The sequence below is a fragment of the Hylobates moloch genome, unplaced genomic scaffold (assembly GCF_009828535.3).
Source record: "Hylobates moloch isolate HMO894 unplaced genomic scaffold, HMol_V3 SCAFFOLD_14, whole genome shotgun sequence".
Taxonomy (NCBI): Eukaryota; Metazoa; Chordata; class Mammalia; order Primates; family Hylobatidae; genus Hylobates; species Hylobates moloch.
The window spans coordinates 56456023-56474284 of NW_026652289.1; the positions used below are offsets into that span (position 1 = coordinate 56456023).

Here is an 18262-nt window from a genome sequence, read left to right on the forward strand (position 1 = left end):
TGCAGTGCAGTGGCACCATCTCAGCTCACTGCAACCTCCACCTGCTGGGTTCAAGTGATTCTCCTGCCTCACCCTCGCAAGTAGCTGGGATTACAGGCACTTGCCATCACACCCAGCTAATTTTTGTGTTTTTAGTAGAGATGGGGTTTCACCATGTTGGCCAGGCTGATCTCAAACTCCTGGCCTCAAGTGATCCACTGGCCTCTGCCTCCCAAAATGCTGGGATTATAGGCGTGAGCCACCATGCCCAACCGATAGGCTGACTTTCTGAGTAGAACAGAAGTCCAAGCTCCAAAACACTGGCCAGGTTGGATTGCACACCTGTACAGATGCAGGGCCAGTGGCCCATCCTCTTTTCTTCAGCTGAGTCAAGAGGGCCTTCAAGAGCATAAAGATGTCCCTGGGAGCCGAGTGTGGTGGCTCACGCCTGTAATCCCAGCACTTTGGGAGGCCAAAGCAGGAGGATGGCTTGAGCCCAGGAGTTTGAGACCAGCCTGGGCAACATAGTGAGACCCTGTCTCAATAAAAATACAAAAATTAGCAGGGCACGGTGGCACATACCTGTAGTCTCAGCTACCCAGGAGGCTGAGATGGGAGGATCACTTGAGCCTGGGAGGTTAAGGCTGCAGTGAGCCAAGATCACAACACTGTATTCCAGCCTGGGCAGCAGAGGGAGACCCTGTCAAAAAAAAAATAAAAGATGTCCCTAGGGAAGAACTCCAAAGACTATCCCTGAAGAACCCAGACAGACTTATTTTAGATTTGCCAAAGTTCCAGAAGTTTCCTTTGGCAGCTGGGGCCCTGGGTAGGCAGAATTGAGTTTCTAGGGCAGGGATGGTGTAGAGATGACCCTAGGGTGTTTGAAGGCTCCTTTAGTAACAATTAGTGTTTAGCCAAGCATGTGATATGCATAATACCATGTGCCGGATAGAAGGTGAAGTTCCCATTTTTGTGGATGGGGACCCTAAGTCCTCCCTGCCGAGGTTAGGGCTTGGGATAGGAGCCAGAACTTATCCTACCTAAGACATGTTGTGCTGAGCTTTCTTGGCCTCAGATCTGAGCATGTATCTGGGTTGGCTCACATCTAAGATCCCACTGTGGTTCTACACTAGCAGTGTTCAAAGACATCGTTTGCTGGCAGAATAGCTAGTCACAGCAAGGGAGCAGAGAGGAGAGGCATATGGTTGCTATAGCAACTGCCCTCCCCCCTTGTACCTGCTTCCATCCCTGGCTAGGCGTCTATATTTGGTAATATCTGGAGAAAACTGATAAACCTGGTGTGGGCTCCTTAGGACAAGTGAGATCCCAAGGGCCATGGTAAGATAGCTTCTCCTGTCTTACTGCAGGAAGTCCTCATCCCTGAGATGAAGTGGAGAAAGGTATGCCCTTCCTCCAGGTCCCTGTCTCTCCCAGACAACATCCCTTGTATCCCTCCATCATCCGTGGACGCCACAGACAGTTTCTTCCCCTCCAGGAAGCCTCCAATGTCTGGTTAGGGGGGGGGGGGGCTTGTCCATTGCAACTACTTGCAAAGGCCAGACTTTCTGTCTTCCCAGTTCCATAAAAAGGGCTCACCACAGCCAGCAGGGCTTCTGAGAGCTGATTTTTTTTTTTTTTTCCCAATCCATAAAGAAAAGTCAAGAGCCCAAGTAGCTTCAGAAAATGGTGGGAGGTGGGCATGGCCCTTGCCAGGCTGGGGTCCTGCCTGCCCTAAGAAGATGCCGAACTGCTCTCCCACTGCAAAGAATGCTATCTATGAGGAGGACGAGCTGGAGCAGGAGCCCAGGAGCACCGGGGAGCTGAGGCTCTGGGATTACCGGCTCCTCAAGGTCTTCTTTGTGCTGTAAGTGACTATACTGGGGAGGGGGACAGACCCACCTGAGTGTCTAGGTGCTTGGAACAAGGGCCTTGGAGTGTGGGGAGTTCACTATTCGAACCAGGGGGAAGTTTCTGAGTCAAATTCAAGCTCTTGGGTGGTATCTGAAGGCCATGTGGCACGCCCTTCTGTAGCAAGAGAAAGGATCTCCAGTTTTTATTCGTGAAACCCTGTAATTTAGGGTTAAGACTATTTGGTGGAGAGGGGCAGGATATGGAGATGTTGAGAAGAGGAAAAGGATTTGGGAGAAGGAGGGCCAGGAAAATTGGAGAGACAGAGGAAAAGCTTGGCTTCGCCACTGCCCACCACTAGGGCAGCTTCTGGAACCCCTGACTTGTCTCTACCTCTGTCTAAGGACCAGTAGAGCAGGGAGCATCGTGGGAAGTGACATGAACAGCCAGCCCCGGCTTTCCCTCACCTTAGCTCATCAGCCTCCTCTGGCTCTGCTGGCCGGGTTTTGACCATCAACATCAGCACCTGCTAGGGGAATGGGCCCACCACCTAGGGGGTCATCATCATGGCCTCCCAGAGGAGGCACAGGAAGGACCACGGTGGCTGGTGAGAGGGAGGGTAGGATGACGCTCTGGCTGTCTGGCCAGAGCGCCCTCCAGGGCTCAGCTGAAGGGCCCAGAGCTCTAGCTGGGCTGTGAGGACACTTCCATGGGGACGAATCTCAAGACTCCTACATGGCCTCTGGGAAGAAAGATGCTGAGGCCTGAACTGGCTGCAGGACAAAGGGCTCTTTAATTCTTCCAACTGCAGGGGTAGCTTGGTCCCCACTATTTCTGGTGAACTTCCAGAAATGCTCTTTCTGTGGAAGAAATATTTAACTCCATATTGCCCCTTTCTTCAGGATCTGCTTCCTGGTCATGTCCTCATCCTATCTGGCGTTCCGTATTTCTCGGCTAGAGCAGCAGTTATGCTCCTTGAGTTGGGACGGCCCAGTCCCTGGGCACAGGTGAGGCCTTTTCTCTTTCTAATGCCTTCGATATTGAGGGTTGAGGACAGGAGCCAAGAACCTCAGGCCAGGCTGCCTGGCAGGACTTGGTCCTGTTTTGAGCTGGCTTCTGACCCTAAGCAAGGTTGGGCAGCATGCAGGGTACACCGGTCCCATCCTGGCCCACTCTTGGGGGAAGTAAAGTTATCACTGGCCCTTCTGCCCATGTCCGTCTGCATTCTGGGCCCTTTCCCTGATGTGGACATCTTTCCTGTGTGCAGGTAACAGCCACTTGGCCTTTGTCCCCATTCCTTCTCCAAGAAGAATGTTCTGGGTGCTAAGTCTCCACCAATGATCCCTGTGGTTTATGCTGCTGCTGTGCTAAGACTGCCTATGAAGGAAAATATTCCAGATCCCTCCTCCCCCCTGCAGCTCTTCTCTTCCCTCTATGAGAGAGCTGAAGTACCTTTTTACAAAGTAACTGGCTTCTACAATTTTTGGACTCAAACAAAAAGCTAGATTTTTTGGAACCAACTGAGGAATTCTGTATACAAAGCTTCAGCAACCACTTAAATGAGAAAAAACAAACAAACAAACTGGGTCCTTGGAAACAGTTCTGGCACACAGGCAGAACACTGGAGGCCACCTCAAGGGACAGAGGCCATGCTTTCATATTTGGAATGTGGCTCTGCCACACAGCTCACTCCTATGGTGGGGTCAGAGGTCAGAACACAAACCACCCATGTTGGCTCTGCTCCCTCCCAACACTCTGTGTTCCCACAGGGCTTCTCTGCGGGCAGCCAGGCACCTGTCAGGCTTGGGCAGGGGCCTGCTGAGAAGCTATGAATGCAGAAGGGAGGGCTCACGGCCAGGATTCCAGCCAGAGATGAATTTCCATGCTCTGGGCCAGGGCTCTGTGCCGGCCCCTCATGAGGTGGCTGGCTGCATTATGGGGAGATGCTGCCCATGACGGAGATGGGAAGCTGTGAAGAACAGAGGTACCCGAATTCTGTGTCCTCAGCTGTCACTTTCTGGTGAGACAGGTGGAGCAGGGCCTTTGATCACTGTGGTCACAGACCTGGTACTGGGTTTTGCCCTTGTGTGTTCAAACATTTCTAAGGTGTCCCAAGCCCTGGAAACAGGGAAGGGAAGGGTGGAGGCTTGGATCTGAGGTCTTGCTGTCCACTCCCTGCCTGCCTGCCCGGATCTCAGGCATGGCCAACAGCAGCCCGTTGAGGGGGGCCTGTCCGGACAGCTGCGTGTGATGGTGTTGAGCCATCACAGGGCAGAGGTCACTTGTGTCATCCCCGTAGTCACTGGGTTGCAGTGGAGACTAGGTCCATGGGGCCTAGTCTCCATTAAGGTGGAAGTGTCCACTGTGGGCCTAGTACAGTGCAGGAACCAGGCCAGGGGGTCTATCTCATACCTCTGGGGACAGGAAAGGTAGAGGATGAGGAGGTTGGACGTGGTGGTGGTTTTGCCTTGGATATTCCTCTTCCTCTGTCAAGGCCTTCTCTTCTTCTCTGTGCCCCACAACTCTGGCCTCATCGCCCTGGGACTCCCATCTGCTAAGATAGTGGCTTTGGAGGTTCTGGAAGGGCCTTAGTGAGGAGGCCAGAAGTATCAGGGAAAGTTGCTGGTGATGGGGCGGGCAGTGTCAGAAACAGCCACTGTTTTCCCCTCTTCAGACGCTGAGAGATTAATCAGGGAATGAAATCCAGGTGGAAATTATTTATTGTGGAGCAGACGACTGTCTGTCCTGTTTATGACAAACCCAAATGAGGATTGGAGGGACCACCAGTAGTGGTCTCTTCATGCTCTCCCCATCCCAGTTTTTAGGATGAAACTTAGAGCCTGGCCTTTTGCACCAAATCTGTATGTCTCAGGTGAAACTCACTGTTCCATGAACAGCCATCCTTTTTTTTTTTGGAACCAGCCCCTTTCACCCTTTCATCCGTCTTTTTTAGGAAAATAACCCTTCTTGCTTCAGTGCTTCTCCCTGGTCCTTGCTGAAAGACAGAGATAAAAATCCATTCTCTGAGCCTTGGTTGGTTGTCAGAGGCCATGAGAGGTGCCAGTTATAGGTGGATGTGCCAAGATGCTGGTGAACTTGGTCTTCAGCTATACCCAGGCTCAGAAAGGGCAAGAGCCATGCTGCAGGGTAGGTGACTTTGGAGGTGCACTTGGGGCCCAGGACTTTGAGTGTTGTGGGTGTGCCTGTCCCTCCAGATGGCGCTCTGTTTCTCCCTGTTGTCCCCCTGCCTGGTCCTCTGGGGCCACTGTGCCTTCTGCTGTGCGCATTTATAAATGATGTGTATTTTATATAGACCTGCTTTCATTGGCTGATGCTCCTCTAATTCCCTGAGTTTGGTTCAACCACCCTTCGGTTGTTTTGCCATAGCCTTAGCCTTTGACAATATTTTAAAATAAAAAACTTGATTTTTCTAGTGTATTATGGTATAGAAAGTTCATTTTTATCCTCTGACTACTCAGTACAGGTACTCTTACTGACATACTCAGCCCCCAGGAGACTGATGGAGCCCAAGTCATTCCTATAATCCCAAGTACTCTGCAAATCTCAAAGGACTTGGCACATGGGGAAGAGTGAGGGTGGCCACAGCAAACCCCCACAGCTCTCTGCCTCTGTTGGGTGGACACCAGGAATACTTACCCATTTTCTCTGAGCAACTCCAAAGCAATATCCCTGGCTCAAACAGGACTGTGCCTCTGATCCAGGAATTAACGTATGGAGTTCAGAGCCAGAAAGCTCGTGTGGTCTTTTCTATGACCCAGAGCCTACGTAAGGAGGTAAAATTCCAATTTGGGCCATATCACCTTTCTTCTTTCTCCCTTTGATGCCCCCTCTAATAGTGATTCATTCATTCAATAAATATTATTGAGCCAAGACTACATGCCAGGTACTACGCTGGGCACTGGAGCCATGAACATGGCAAGCATGTCTGTGTCCATGGAACTTAACTTACATTCCATGTACAGGTAGATTCCAAGTAAATATGTAAACAAACAAGATAATTGCAGATAGTGATTTTCAAGAATAAACAGTGACATGATGAAGTGTGATAAACAGTGATAAAGTGGGAGATGGCTTTAGATGAAATGGTTAAGTTCTCCAAAGTGACAAGCTGGTGCTTAAAGGATGAGAAGTCAGTCATGAGAGGAGCTGGGAACAACACATTCCTGGAAGAAGGATCAGCAACTGCAAAAGGTAGGAAAGGACATGTTTGTCTCTGAGGAGCAGAGAGACTATCTGCATGTTAGTATCCTAGGATACTAAGTGGGAGAGTGACATGAAAAGAGGTTACAGAGGTCAACACAACAAAAAAACCCGATTGAAAAATGGGCAAAAGGCTGGGCCCAGTGGCTCATGCCTATAATCCCAACAGTTTGGGAGGCTGAGGCAGGTAGATCACTTTGAGCCCAGAAGTTCGAGACCAGCCTGGCCAACATGGGCTCCCTGTTGGCCTATGTATCCCTAAAAATACAAAAATTAGGCCAGGTGTGGTGGCTCACTCCTGTAATCCCAGCACTTTGGGAGGCCGAGGTGGGTGGATCACAAGGTCAGGAGTTCAAGACCAGCCTGACCAACATGGTGAAACCCCGTCTCTACTAAAAATACAAAAATTAGCCGGGTGTGGTGGCGGGTGCCTGTAATCCCAGCTACTCAGGAGGCTGAGGCAGGAGAATCGCTTGAACCTGGGAGGCGGAGGTTGCAGTGAGCCGAGATCGCGCCACTGCACTCTAGCCTGGGTGACAGAGCAAGATTCCGTCTCAAAAAAAAAAAAAAAATTAGCCAGGCATGGTGGTATGCACCTATAGTTCCAGCTACTCAGGAGGTTGAGGTGGAAGAATCACTTGAACCCAGGAGGCGGAGGTTGCAGTGAGCCGAGATCATGCCACTGTACTCCAGCCTTGGTAACAGAGCAAGACTGTCTTAAAAAAAAAAAAAGTCAAAGGATTTGAATAGACATTTCTCTAAAGAAGATACACAGATGGCCAATAACCAATGAAAAGATCTTCAACATCACTAATCGTTAGGGAAATACCAGTTAAAACCACAATGAAGTACCACTTCACACTCGTTAGAATGGCTACTCTCAAAGGACAGAAAAGAAACAGAATATAACAAGTGTTGGTGAAGATGTGGAGAATTAGTAACTCTGGGAATGACTTGGGCTGGGTTGGGGAAAATATGGAGAACTGTACTGTTGGTGGGAATGTAAAGTGGTTTAACTACTGTGTAAAACAGGACAGCAGCTACTCAAAAAATTAAAAATATAATTACCATATGATCCAGCCATTCTAAGTATATAGCCAAAAGAACTGAGAGAATAATCTTGAAGAAATTTTTCTTTTTTATTTTCTTTAAAGACACGGTCTCACTCTGTCACTCAGTCACCCAGACTGAAGTACAGTGGTGTGATCACAGCTTACTACAGCCTCAACCTCCAGGGCCCAACCTGAAGAAATATTTGAACACATGTTCTAGCAGCATTATGTACAAACTGAAAAGTAGAAGCAACTCAAGTGTCCATCCATGGATGAATAAACATATATATATGTTATATATATAGAATATATAAAATATATATATGTTATATATAGAATATATATACACACAATGAAATATATATGTATATTCATCTATTCATGGATATATAAATATATATATATATACACACAAAAAATATTCAGCCTTGAGAAGGAAAAAAAGTCTGACACATGCTATAACATTGATGAACCTTGTGGACATTAAGCTAAGTGAAATAATCCAGTCCAAAAAAAAAAATTTCTGGCATCCAGGCTTGTAAAACGAAAAAGAATCAAAACCCCTCACAAATACTGGGCAGGGTGTAGTGGCTGGCTCATGCCTGTAATTCCAGCTACATAGGAGGGAGGATCGCTTGAGGCCAGGAGTTTGAGACCAGCCTGGGCAACACAGCGAGACGCCATCTCTTAAAAAACAAAGACAAATACTGTATGATTGGGCTTATAGGTGGTATGTGGAGTAGTCAAATTCATAGAGACAGAAAGTAGAATGGTGGCTGCCAGGGCCTGAGGGAAGGGGGAAATGGAGAACTATTGTTTAATGGGTATAGAGTTGCAGTTTTGCAAGATGAAGAATTCTGGAGATTGGTTGCACAATAGTGTAATGTACTTAACACTACTGAACTACATGCTAAATATGGCTAAAATGGTAAATTTTATGTCATTTTACCACAATTTCTTAAAAGTTAAAAGAGTTTGGTGGGATAAGCAGAAGAGTTTGGATTTTATATGTTCCCTGGGTATTAGAGTTCAGATCGGAAAGTTTGGCAGGGCAGATCAGTGGTTGTTGAAACCAAGTGCTTTCCTTTGCTAGAGGAAATAAACACCTGTATATAATACACAGAAAAATATAGCTAATAATCTATAGGCTTTTCAGGGACTTAGAGAAACCAATCCAATCTCCTCACTATTCCCAGGGACTGATTCATAGCAGCAGCATCACAGAGAAGGCATATAATCATATATTTATCATGGCAATGAGCTAACTTTATCAGGGAGAAATAACTGCCTTAAGTTTGGGGAAACAGAAGGGAAATATACATTATGCCAGAGCCTCAGTTTTGCAACATGGGCCTTAGCAGAAAGGAAGGGTCATAGGAGGGGCAGGATTATTAGCGAAAAAGGCATTCAGGAATAAGAGGGACTCAGGGACAACTTCATCCCACTGAGATGTCCTGGGAATAAGAAACTACCCCCACCCCCTCTCCCAGGTGCCCAGCCAGCCAGCCATGGCCCCTCTACCTGACTGCCAGACTGAGTGAGGCCTGGAAGCCCATGGTGCTCCTCTCTCCTAGCTGCTGGGCCACAGAACCAGGGAGTCCTAGAGCAGAGAAACTTCTCAGAGAAGGATCTCCAGGTTGCCTCAGGACTAGACTGAGAGGCTAGATCCTCAAACTCAATCCAAGGCTGGTTCTCTCTCTCTCTCAGAGAAGGAAGTCATGACAACTGAGCCACTAGGCGGCAGCAAAGTCCAGCAAAAAGACCCAGAGGCAGAGGGGTGAGTAAGACTTCATTCTCCCCCCTCAGAGAAAGCTACCCGTCCCCTTGCTGGGCAAAACGGGCCCAGGGCCCCTCCAGTCCAGGTCACCTACCTATCCAAAGGAAGAAGAGAATCTTCAGGAAGTCTTGTGTGGCCGTTTCCCCCAAAAACAATGGCTCTATCCGCTTCCGCTTTCGTCCTCCTCTCCCTCTTCTCTCATCACCTGGGGAAGGGCCAGCGCTGATTCTGAAAGGACAGTGTTTCCGAGGGCTCTCCAGACTTCCCCCAGCTCTGGCCACTAGGAAGGCAGGTGTGGGGAACAAGTGCGTGTGTGTGTGTGTGTGTGTGTGTGTGTGTGTGTGTGTTTCTGGGCTGCAAGGGTGGACAGTGCAGCTTCTAGGGCATAGAAATCCCAGGCTGTTCTCCAACCTGCCCTTGTTTGGAGTAGCATTTTCTCTTAGACACAGAATCACCGAAATCTGGCTCCTGTGAAGTGTGATTTCATGATGGCAACAACACTCTTTCCGCTCCTACCTTTATTTAGAGAGCACGGGCTGGGCCCCAGAGCAGAGAGTTTTAACGTTTAACGGTTCCACATGCCCTGTCCGCTGACAGCGAGAGGGTGGGAGGCATTTAAGCCTCTGAAATGATATTCTAGAGAAACCTGAGTTCATCCCCCTGCGTGCCTGACCTCCACAGAGCCAAGGAACACCTGGTACCCAGCAGAGCCCTGCTTTTGCTGCTGCCTTCATGCTGGCAGGGCTCCTTGCCTTCCCGGAATGTGTTCCTTCTTGTTTGCCACTCAGTGCCTGGCCCAAAGCCAAACCTGGGCTGCTCGGAATGCCATGCCCCCACTCACTTCTCTCTCAGGATCTGAGACAAGGCTCTCTTCCGCCTGGGGAAAGGCCAGGCCCTCGCTGCAGCCTCATCCCACTGTGCAGCTTCTCTAGACACATCAGACTCTCCACCGGCTGAAAGCAGAAGCACTTAGGGAGAGGACAGCAGGGTCCCCAGGAAAGCAGACAGTGTGGCATATTGATATCCTATTGGCAGCCTTCTTTTGGGCCAGAGTTGGCAAAGAGTTATTCACAAGCTGTTCATTAACTTGCTAAATGCAGAAAGGTTGGGTTGGGCACCACTCTGGGAAAACATGACACCCCTGCTCTTGGATTCAGTCTAGCATGAAAGCGTGTTAATTGGTGTAGGATTTCTATGGAAGTTTTTCTTTGCTGTTACTTCCAAATACCAGACTAGTCTGTGTGGCATGCTCTCTCCAATATATAACTACATTTAAACAATTTATTAAGCACCTTCTATGGGCTCCTGAATGTATGCTTCTATAGATACTATGACACTATAATTTTCTGAGCACTTGATTGTGTACCAGGCACTATATAGGGTGCTTTTTATACTCATTATCCCATTGAAGAGAATCTCAATACGCTAATACAGTTTTCACACTTTACGCTGTGTAAACTGAGATCAATAGGCCAGAAATACAATATGGAACCCTTCAGGGAGTAACTGAGGAGGCGAGGTAGACAGAATAGCAATGTAACAGTGTAAGACAGGTGAATCCGTGTAAGTGCAAAAGGCAGTGGTATGGGCAGACTTAATGTTACAGGGGCATGAAGCATGCGTGGGCCTCAAAGAATGAGTAAGATTTGGATCTGAGGAGAGAGGTGGGGAGGATCTTCCCAAAATGTGTGTTTGAGGGGTAACATAAGTTAAAGTATGGTAGTGCTGAGGGCGGTGCAGATAAAAACTTGAAAGAAGCAGAGTCTGGCGGGCGCGGTGGCTCACGCTTGTAATCCCAGCACTTTGGGAGGCCGAGGCGGGCGGATCACGAGGTCAGCAGATCGAGACCACGGTGAAACCCCGTCTCTACTAAAAATACAAAAAAATTAGCCTGGCGTGGTGGCGGGCGCCTGTAGTCCCAGCTACTCGGAGAGGCTGAGGCAGGAGAATGGCGTGAACCCGGGAGGCGGAGCTTGCAGTGAGCCGAGATTGCGCCACTGCACTCCAGCCTGGGCGACAGAGCGAGACTCCGTCTCAAAAAAAAAAAAAAAAAAAAAAAAAGAAAGAAGCAGAGTCTGAATATGTATGTGGGCAAAATCCCTAGGATCTAAGTGCCAGGATGACAAGGACAGACTTAGTCTCCCCGGGCTGAGGAGCTACTGCAGTTTAGGAGTGAAGGAGAAAAGTGATCGTTTAGCGATATTGGTTTCTCAGTAGAGTACAAGGTGGATTAAAAGTTCAGTAGAAGAGTCTAGATCATGGTTTCTCAACCTCAGCACTACTGATATTTTGGACTGGCTAATTCTTTGTTATAGGGGGTTATCTTGTGTACTGAAAGATTCTGGGCCACATCCTTGGCCTCTGCTTACCTGATGCCAGTAACACCCCCAACCCCTGGTTATGACAACCAAATGTCTGCAGAGCAGGCAAACTACCTCTAATTGAGTATCATTGCTTTAGATGGCAGGAAATTAGGGCCTGGACCTTATAATATTGGCAGTTATTTTGATAACTGCGTCAGTCTACTGACTTTCAGAATAGCTGATAAAAGTAAAAAATGGTTTCCTTGCCGCAGGAAATTCATCATCAGTGCCAAAGAACTTAATGGCATAGAGAAAAGAGGCTTCAGAAGTAGATCATTCTGCCTATTAGAAACCTCTAGAGAATACTCCAAAGCTTCAGATAATGTGCTCAAGACTTATTAGCAAGACAGTGCCTGATAGCAGGATTTCTCTCTCTACCTCACCCCCCAAATCACAACTTACTCAAGGGCCACATTGAGTAAGGAATGCCCCCAATGTGCATGCAGGCAGAGAAGCTAATGATCTATAATTTTGCTAGGTTTGCATTCACCCTTCTAGAATTTTGTTTTTGGCAATTGGGAGAAGGGATGAATAGAGACTGGCCTATCAATGAAGAGAGCTGATTTACCAAGATGTGTCTTTGTCTAAAGCAGGAATCAGCTAAGTACAGACTGCTGTACAGCCTGGCCAGCTTTTTGTAAATACACAGTTTTACTGGAACTCAGCCATGCCCCTTTGTTTATGTATTGTCTCTGGCTGCTCTAGAGCTCCAACGGCAGGGTTGAGTAGTTATGACAAAGATCATCTGACCATATCTGGCCCTTTAAGGAAAAGTTTGCTGATTCCTGGCCTAAAGGAAAATGCTTTTAGACTCCTAGGGGTGATTTCTTTTTTTTTTTTTTTTTTTTTAACAGAGTCTCGTTCTGTCGCCCAGGCTAGAGTACAGTGGCGTGATCTCGGCTCACTGCAACCTCTGCCTCCTGGGTTCAAGTGATTCTCTTGCCTCAGCCTCCGAGCAGCTGGGATTACAGGTGCCCACCACCACACCCAGCTAATTTTTGTATTTTTTTTTTTGAGATGGAGTCTCACTCTGTTGCCCAGGCTGGGGTGCAGTGGCGTGATCTCAGCTCACTGCAACCTCTGGCCCCCGGGTTCAAGCGATTCTCCTGCCTCAGTCTCCCGAGTAGCTGGGATTACAGGCGCCTGCCACTGCGCCCAGCTAATTTTTTATATTTTTAGTAGAGACGGGGTTTCACCATCTTGGCCAGGCTAGTCTGGACTCCTGCCTCGGCCTCCCAAAGTGCTGGGATTACAGGCATGAGCTACCATGCCCGGCCTAATTTTTGTATTTTTTTAGTAGAGATGGGGTTTCACCATGTTGGCCAGGCTAGTCTTGAACTCCTGACCTCAAGTAATCCTCCCACCTTGACCTCCCAAAGTGCTGGGATTGCACGCCCAGCTTTTTTTTTTTTTTTTTTTTTTTTTGAGATGGAGTCTTGCTCTGTCACCCAGGGTGGAGTGCAGTGGTGTGATTTCGGCTCACTGCAGCCTCTGCCTCCTGGGTTCAAGTGATTCTCCTGCGTCAGCCTCCTGAGTAGCTGGGATTCCAGATGCTCACCACCATGCCTGGCTAATTTTTGTATTTTTAGTAGTGATGGGGTTTTACCATGTTGGCCAGACTGGTTTCGGACTCCTGATCTCAAGTGATCCGACCATCTTGGCCTCCCAAAGTGCTGGGATTACAGATTTTCCAGCCCAGATTTTCATTTATTTTTTCATCAAAATAATTATCATTGAGTGCCTACAATGGGCTAGGCACTGTGTTAAGAGCTTGGGATATATTAGTGAACAAAGCAAATACAGGTCTTTGCCTTCGTGAAGTAGATATATTCTAGTGATGAGGGGAGAGAGACAATAAGCCACTAAGATAATAAATTATAGGCTGGGTATGGTGGCTCATGCCTATAATCCCAGTACTTTGGGAGGCCAAGGCGGGTGGATCACCTGAGGTCAGGAGTTCAGACCAACCTGACCAACATGGTGAAACCCTGTCTCTACTAAAAACACAAAAATTAGCTGGGCGTGGTGGCGGGCACCTGTAATCCCAGCTACTCGGGAGGCTGAGGCAGGTGAATCGCTTGAACCCGGGTGGTGGAGGTTGCAGTGAGCTGAGATGGTGCCACTGCACTCCAGCCTAGGCGACAGAGCGAGACTCTGTCTCAAAATAAATAAATAAAATAAATAAATATAGTATGTTAGAAGGTGATAAATGATAAAAAAAAAGAACAAATGTAGAACAAGAAAAGGGAGATTGGAAATGCTTATAGGGCATCACATTAGATGATTATCAGGGAAGGTCCAATAGAGAAGTTGATATTTAAGTAGACTTATAAGAAATGAGACAGTAGGGCTGGGCACAGTGGCACGTCTGTAATCCCAGCACTTTGGGAGGCTGAGGTGGGTGGATCGTTTGAAGTCAGGAGTAGAAACCCTGTCTCTACTAAAAATACAAAAATTAGCTGGGCGGTAGTGGCACACTCCTGTAATCCCAGCTACTTAGGAGGCTGAGGCAGGAGAATTGCTTGAGCCTGAGAGGTGGAGTTTGCGGTGAGTGGAGATTGCATCACTGCACTCCAGTCTGGGCGACAGAGTGAGACCCTGTCTTAAAAAAAAAAAAAAGAAAGAAATGAGAGAATAAGCTTTGTAGAACATTCCAGGTGGAGTGAATAGCCAATGCAACAAGTCTAAAGTGGGAGGGAGGGTGCCTGGCTGGCTTGTTCAGGAACAGCAAGGATGCAGGTGTAGCTGGAAGAGAGAGAATAAGAAGGGACAGAACTAGATGAAGTCAAAGGGGGAGGGCTGGGAAATCATCTAAGACCATTATAAGAACTTTGGCTTTGACTCCCAATGAAATGAGTAGATGAGTGAGTAATAATCTTTTGTTATTCAGATTTCAAAAGAATCAAACTTGACTGCTAGGGAGGGAAAGGTGGAAGCAGGGAGATCAGTTAGGAGACAGCCTCCCTTACAAGTTAGGGAGGACAATGACTGACTAGGGCAGTAGTAGAGATGGTGGAAACATGCAGATTCTGGATATATTCTGAACGTACAAACGACAGGACTGCCTGTTAAATTGGATATGGGGTATAACAGAAAAGGAGTCATAAGGATGACTTCATGTTTTTTGGCTTGAAAGAATGGAGGTGGAGAAAGCCATGAGTGGTAAAACTTTTGGAAGGAGAATCAGAAATGTAGTACTGGACATATTCAGTCTGAGATGAATTTTGGACATCCAAGTGGTGGGGATGTCAAGTGGGCAATAGGCTATATGAGTCTGGGGTTCAGGAGAGAAGTCTTAAGTCTGGGAGATATAAATTTGGGAGCTGTTGGCTGGACATGGTGGCTCACGCCTGTAATCCCAGCACTTTGGGAGGCTGAGGCACGCGGATCACGCGGTCAGGAGATCAAGACCATCCTGGCTAACATGGTGAAACCCCGTCTCTACTAAAAATACAAAAAATTAGCTGGGCATGGTGGCACGTGCCTGTAGTCCCAACTACTCGGGAGGCTGAGGCAGGAGAATCACTTGAACCCGAGAGGCGGAGGTTGCAGTGAGCCTATACTGCGCCATTGCACTCCGGCCTAGGCGACAGAGCAAGACTCCGTCTCAAAAAACAAACAAAAAAAATTTGGAGCTGTTGGCTGGGCATGGTGGCGCACACCTGTAATCCCAGCACTTTGGGAGGCTGAGGCAGGCAGATCATGAGGTCAAGAGATCGAGGCCATCCTGGCCAACATGGTGAAACCCTGTGTCTACTAAAAATACAAAAATTAGCTGGGCATGGTGGCATGTGCCTGTAATCTCAGCTATTAGGGAGGCTGAGGCAGGAGAATCACTTGAACCCAGGAGGCAGTGGTTGCAGTGAGCTGAGATCATGCCACTGCACTCCAGCCTGGTGACAGAGCAAGACTCCATCTCAAAAAAAATAAATAAATAAGTAAAAATAAAATAATTAAAAATAAATAAATAAATAAATAAATCTGGGAGCTGTCAACATATGGATGGTATTTAAAAGCATGCTACTGGATGAAATCATCAAGGGACTGAGTCTGTAGACAGAAGAAAGAATGGACGAGTGAACCCTGTCACACACTGTTAATAAAAGATCAGGAAGAACTAGGACAAGGAAACTAAGGATGCCTGATGAGGAAGGAGGAAAACCAGAAGGGTTTGGTGTCCTGGAAGCTAATTATTTATTTATTTATTTATTTTGAGATGGAGTCTCACTCTGTTGCCCAGGCTGGAGTGCGGTGGCGCAATCTTGGCTCACTGCAAACTCCTCCTCCCGGGTTCACGCCATTCTCCTGCCTCAGCCTCCCCAGAAGCTGGGACTACAGGAGCCCGCCACCATGCCCAGCTAATTTTTTTTTGTATTTTTAGTAGAGATGGGGTTTTACCGTGTTAGCCAGGATGGTCTCGATCTCCTGACCTCATGATCTGCCCACCTCGGCCTCCCAAAGTGCTGGGATTACAGGCGTAAGCCACGGCGCCCGGCCGAAGCTAATTATTTCATATGATACATCAAGGCAAAGGCTGTGACAAATGCTGCTAATACATCAAATTTATTTTACTGTGGTTCAAGCTGTTTCTCACTTCAATGTAACCCAGAAATTTCCAAACTTGGACAACCCCAAATAATTTAGTGTTCAGGGGTCATTCTTTCAATACGAAATGGCCTGAGACCCATTTCTAACCACTGTGGGAAGTCCTGTGACCTAGTTTCTCCAAGCTTTTTAAGGTTGCTTCTGTGTCTCCTGCAGATGTGATGCAGCCTGCTTGTCCCCTGTCCCCTGTTCCTTTGGCTATTTCCTTTTTGCCTTATCATGTGCCACTCCTCATCCTTCATTCCTCCAAATGATCCACCACCAACATGGTTGAGTGTATCCAAATTGCATGAAAGGTTTAATGGAAGGCTATATCACAAAGCAGAAAACTTCAAACTCAATACATAGATGATTGCTTAAAGAAATTTAGCAGCCATTCTCTACTATAGCAGGGAGCTTCTCCATGGCCATGTCTTACAGTAGGCCCCTGTTTCCTGCCGTGTTTCTGGAATGCTTCTCATCTTAGTTCTCTTCGTTAACCTTTCCCTACATCTTTCTTTCCTAGGCCTCATTCTCTTTCTCTAGGGTATCCAATGAAAATCCAAATTTATTTGATTTTATTATTTGGAGTAACTGATCTCTCTTGTATTGTCGTGGCCTACACATGTTAAACCCTGGGAGTTGACCTTTCTTAACCAAAAAGCTCCATCTGGATGTTTACCTCAACGAAACAAGCTCTCTAGCAATAAATTACACCACATTCTTGGAAATCAGAAAGGTTACAGATTTTATTAATAATTTTTCCTGTCTGTTAAATATAACAGAAAAAACATTGCCACTAACAACCAGGAGAGACAGTACAGCGTAGTAGTTAAGAATACAGGTTCTGGAATCAGTGCATCTACATTTAAACTCTTCCAATTTACTTGGACAACTGTAAGCCTTAGTTTCCTCATCTCTAAAAGGGGGATACTAATAGTACTTACAGGTTTATGGTAATTTATTAAATGGGAAACCTCATGTCAAATCCTTAAAGTTTCTGACACACAGAAATAGCCCAATAGATATTAGTTTTCTGTTAAGTTTCAAGAAATAAATGTAGCAAATGCAAAATCTAATGTTGGCCAGGTGTGGTGGCTCATGCCTATAATCCCAGCACTCTGGGAAGCAGGAGGATCACTTGAGCCAGGAGCTCAAGACCAGCCTGGGCAACACAGCAAGACCCTGTCTCAAAAAAAAAAAAGTTAGCTGGGTGTGGTGGTGTGTCCCTGTAGTCCAAGCTACTTGGGAGGCTGAGGCAGGAGAGGACTGCTTGAGCCCAGGAGTTCGAGGCTCCAGTGAGCTATGATTGTACCACTATACTCCAGCCTGGGTGACACAGCAAGACCCTATCTCTAAAAAAACAAAACAACCCACCCTCAGTGTTGGTAGGGCTATACAGAACTAGAGATATGTTTGTATCATAGAATTTTAATGGTATTATATATTGATTCTTTCTTTTTAGACAAATCTCTGGCTATCTATATGATAGGATATAAACTGTTCATATGTTTTGAAATCTTAATCCCACTTTATATTCAAGGAGAACATGTAAAATAAGTTACTTATGAAGAATGTTTGTAACACTGCTGTTCATAACAATCTCAAATCAGAACTAACCAAAAAGCCAGGCAGTGGGGAAATGGCTAAGAAAATCACAATCTATAATGTAACCCAATGTTACCTTTAAGCACAAGTAAACAGTGATTAAGGGTGGAAACTTGTAAAAAGCAGAATTAAGATAGTGCTTAGACATGGATCACAGCTATGTAAAATGTAAAAATCTCTAAGAAGTCAGCAGATAAACTGAAGAGATGTCCACAGTTAGATGTACAAGTTTAGGGAGTTCCCTATTTTCTGTTAGGTTGCTTAAGTTCATCAACCTCTGAGCTTGGTCTTAAGCAAGCATGAATAGTTCTACTGATTAATGTTGCATTTTGACTTCTGCTGCTATGCCAGGGAGGACGATGGGCTGTTTTTTCTTTGATAAACAGCTTCTATGTTCTCATTTATCCATTCAACAAATAACAATGTTTATGTGCCAGGCACTATATGAAACTGCATGGATTCAATAGTGAACGAGTCAGACATGGTTCCTGGCCTCCATGGCTCTTGTGATTTAGTGGGAAGGAAGGACACAACACCAAAAATCATATGTGATTTGGGCATACTGAAAGGATTCATGATTCTGAGGAATTACCAAGGAAAGCAAATTAGTCAGGTGCACTGGGGATGATTTCTTTGAGGAAGAGATGACACAGAAGATTCTCTGTTGAGGACTATGGGAGAGAGCGCAGGAGGGAACAGCAAATGGGGAGGCTGGAAAGGGAGAAAAGAACATGTGTGTTTGAGGAACTAAAAGAAGGCCTGCAGGGCTGGAACACAGAAAGCTAAGGCAAGAGTGGTATAGATTGCAAAGAGGCAGGGAAAGTGGGAAG

The 18262-nt window shown here is 46.7% G+C and overlaps 1 protein-coding gene across 1 annotated transcript in view; it reads left to right on the forward strand.

Annotated features, from left to right (window-relative positions):
* GRAMD2A (GRAM domain containing 2A) overlaps nt 1-5265 on the forward strand; it is a 37544-nt gene extending 32279 nt beyond the window's left edge. Inside the window, exons 9-12 of the mRNA XM_032174775.2 lie at nt 1347-1491; nt 1633-1843; nt 2730-2834; nt 3095-5265. Coding sequence (XP_032030666.1) covers nt 1347-1491; nt 1633-1843; nt 2730-2834; nt 3095-3098 — 465 coding nt within the window. The 3' untranslated portion in view covers nt 3099-5265. The remainder of the gene's footprint in view (nt 1-1346; nt 1492-1632; nt 1844-2729; nt 2835-3094) is intronic.
* The last annotated feature ends 12997 nt before the right edge of the window (nt 5266-18262 follow it).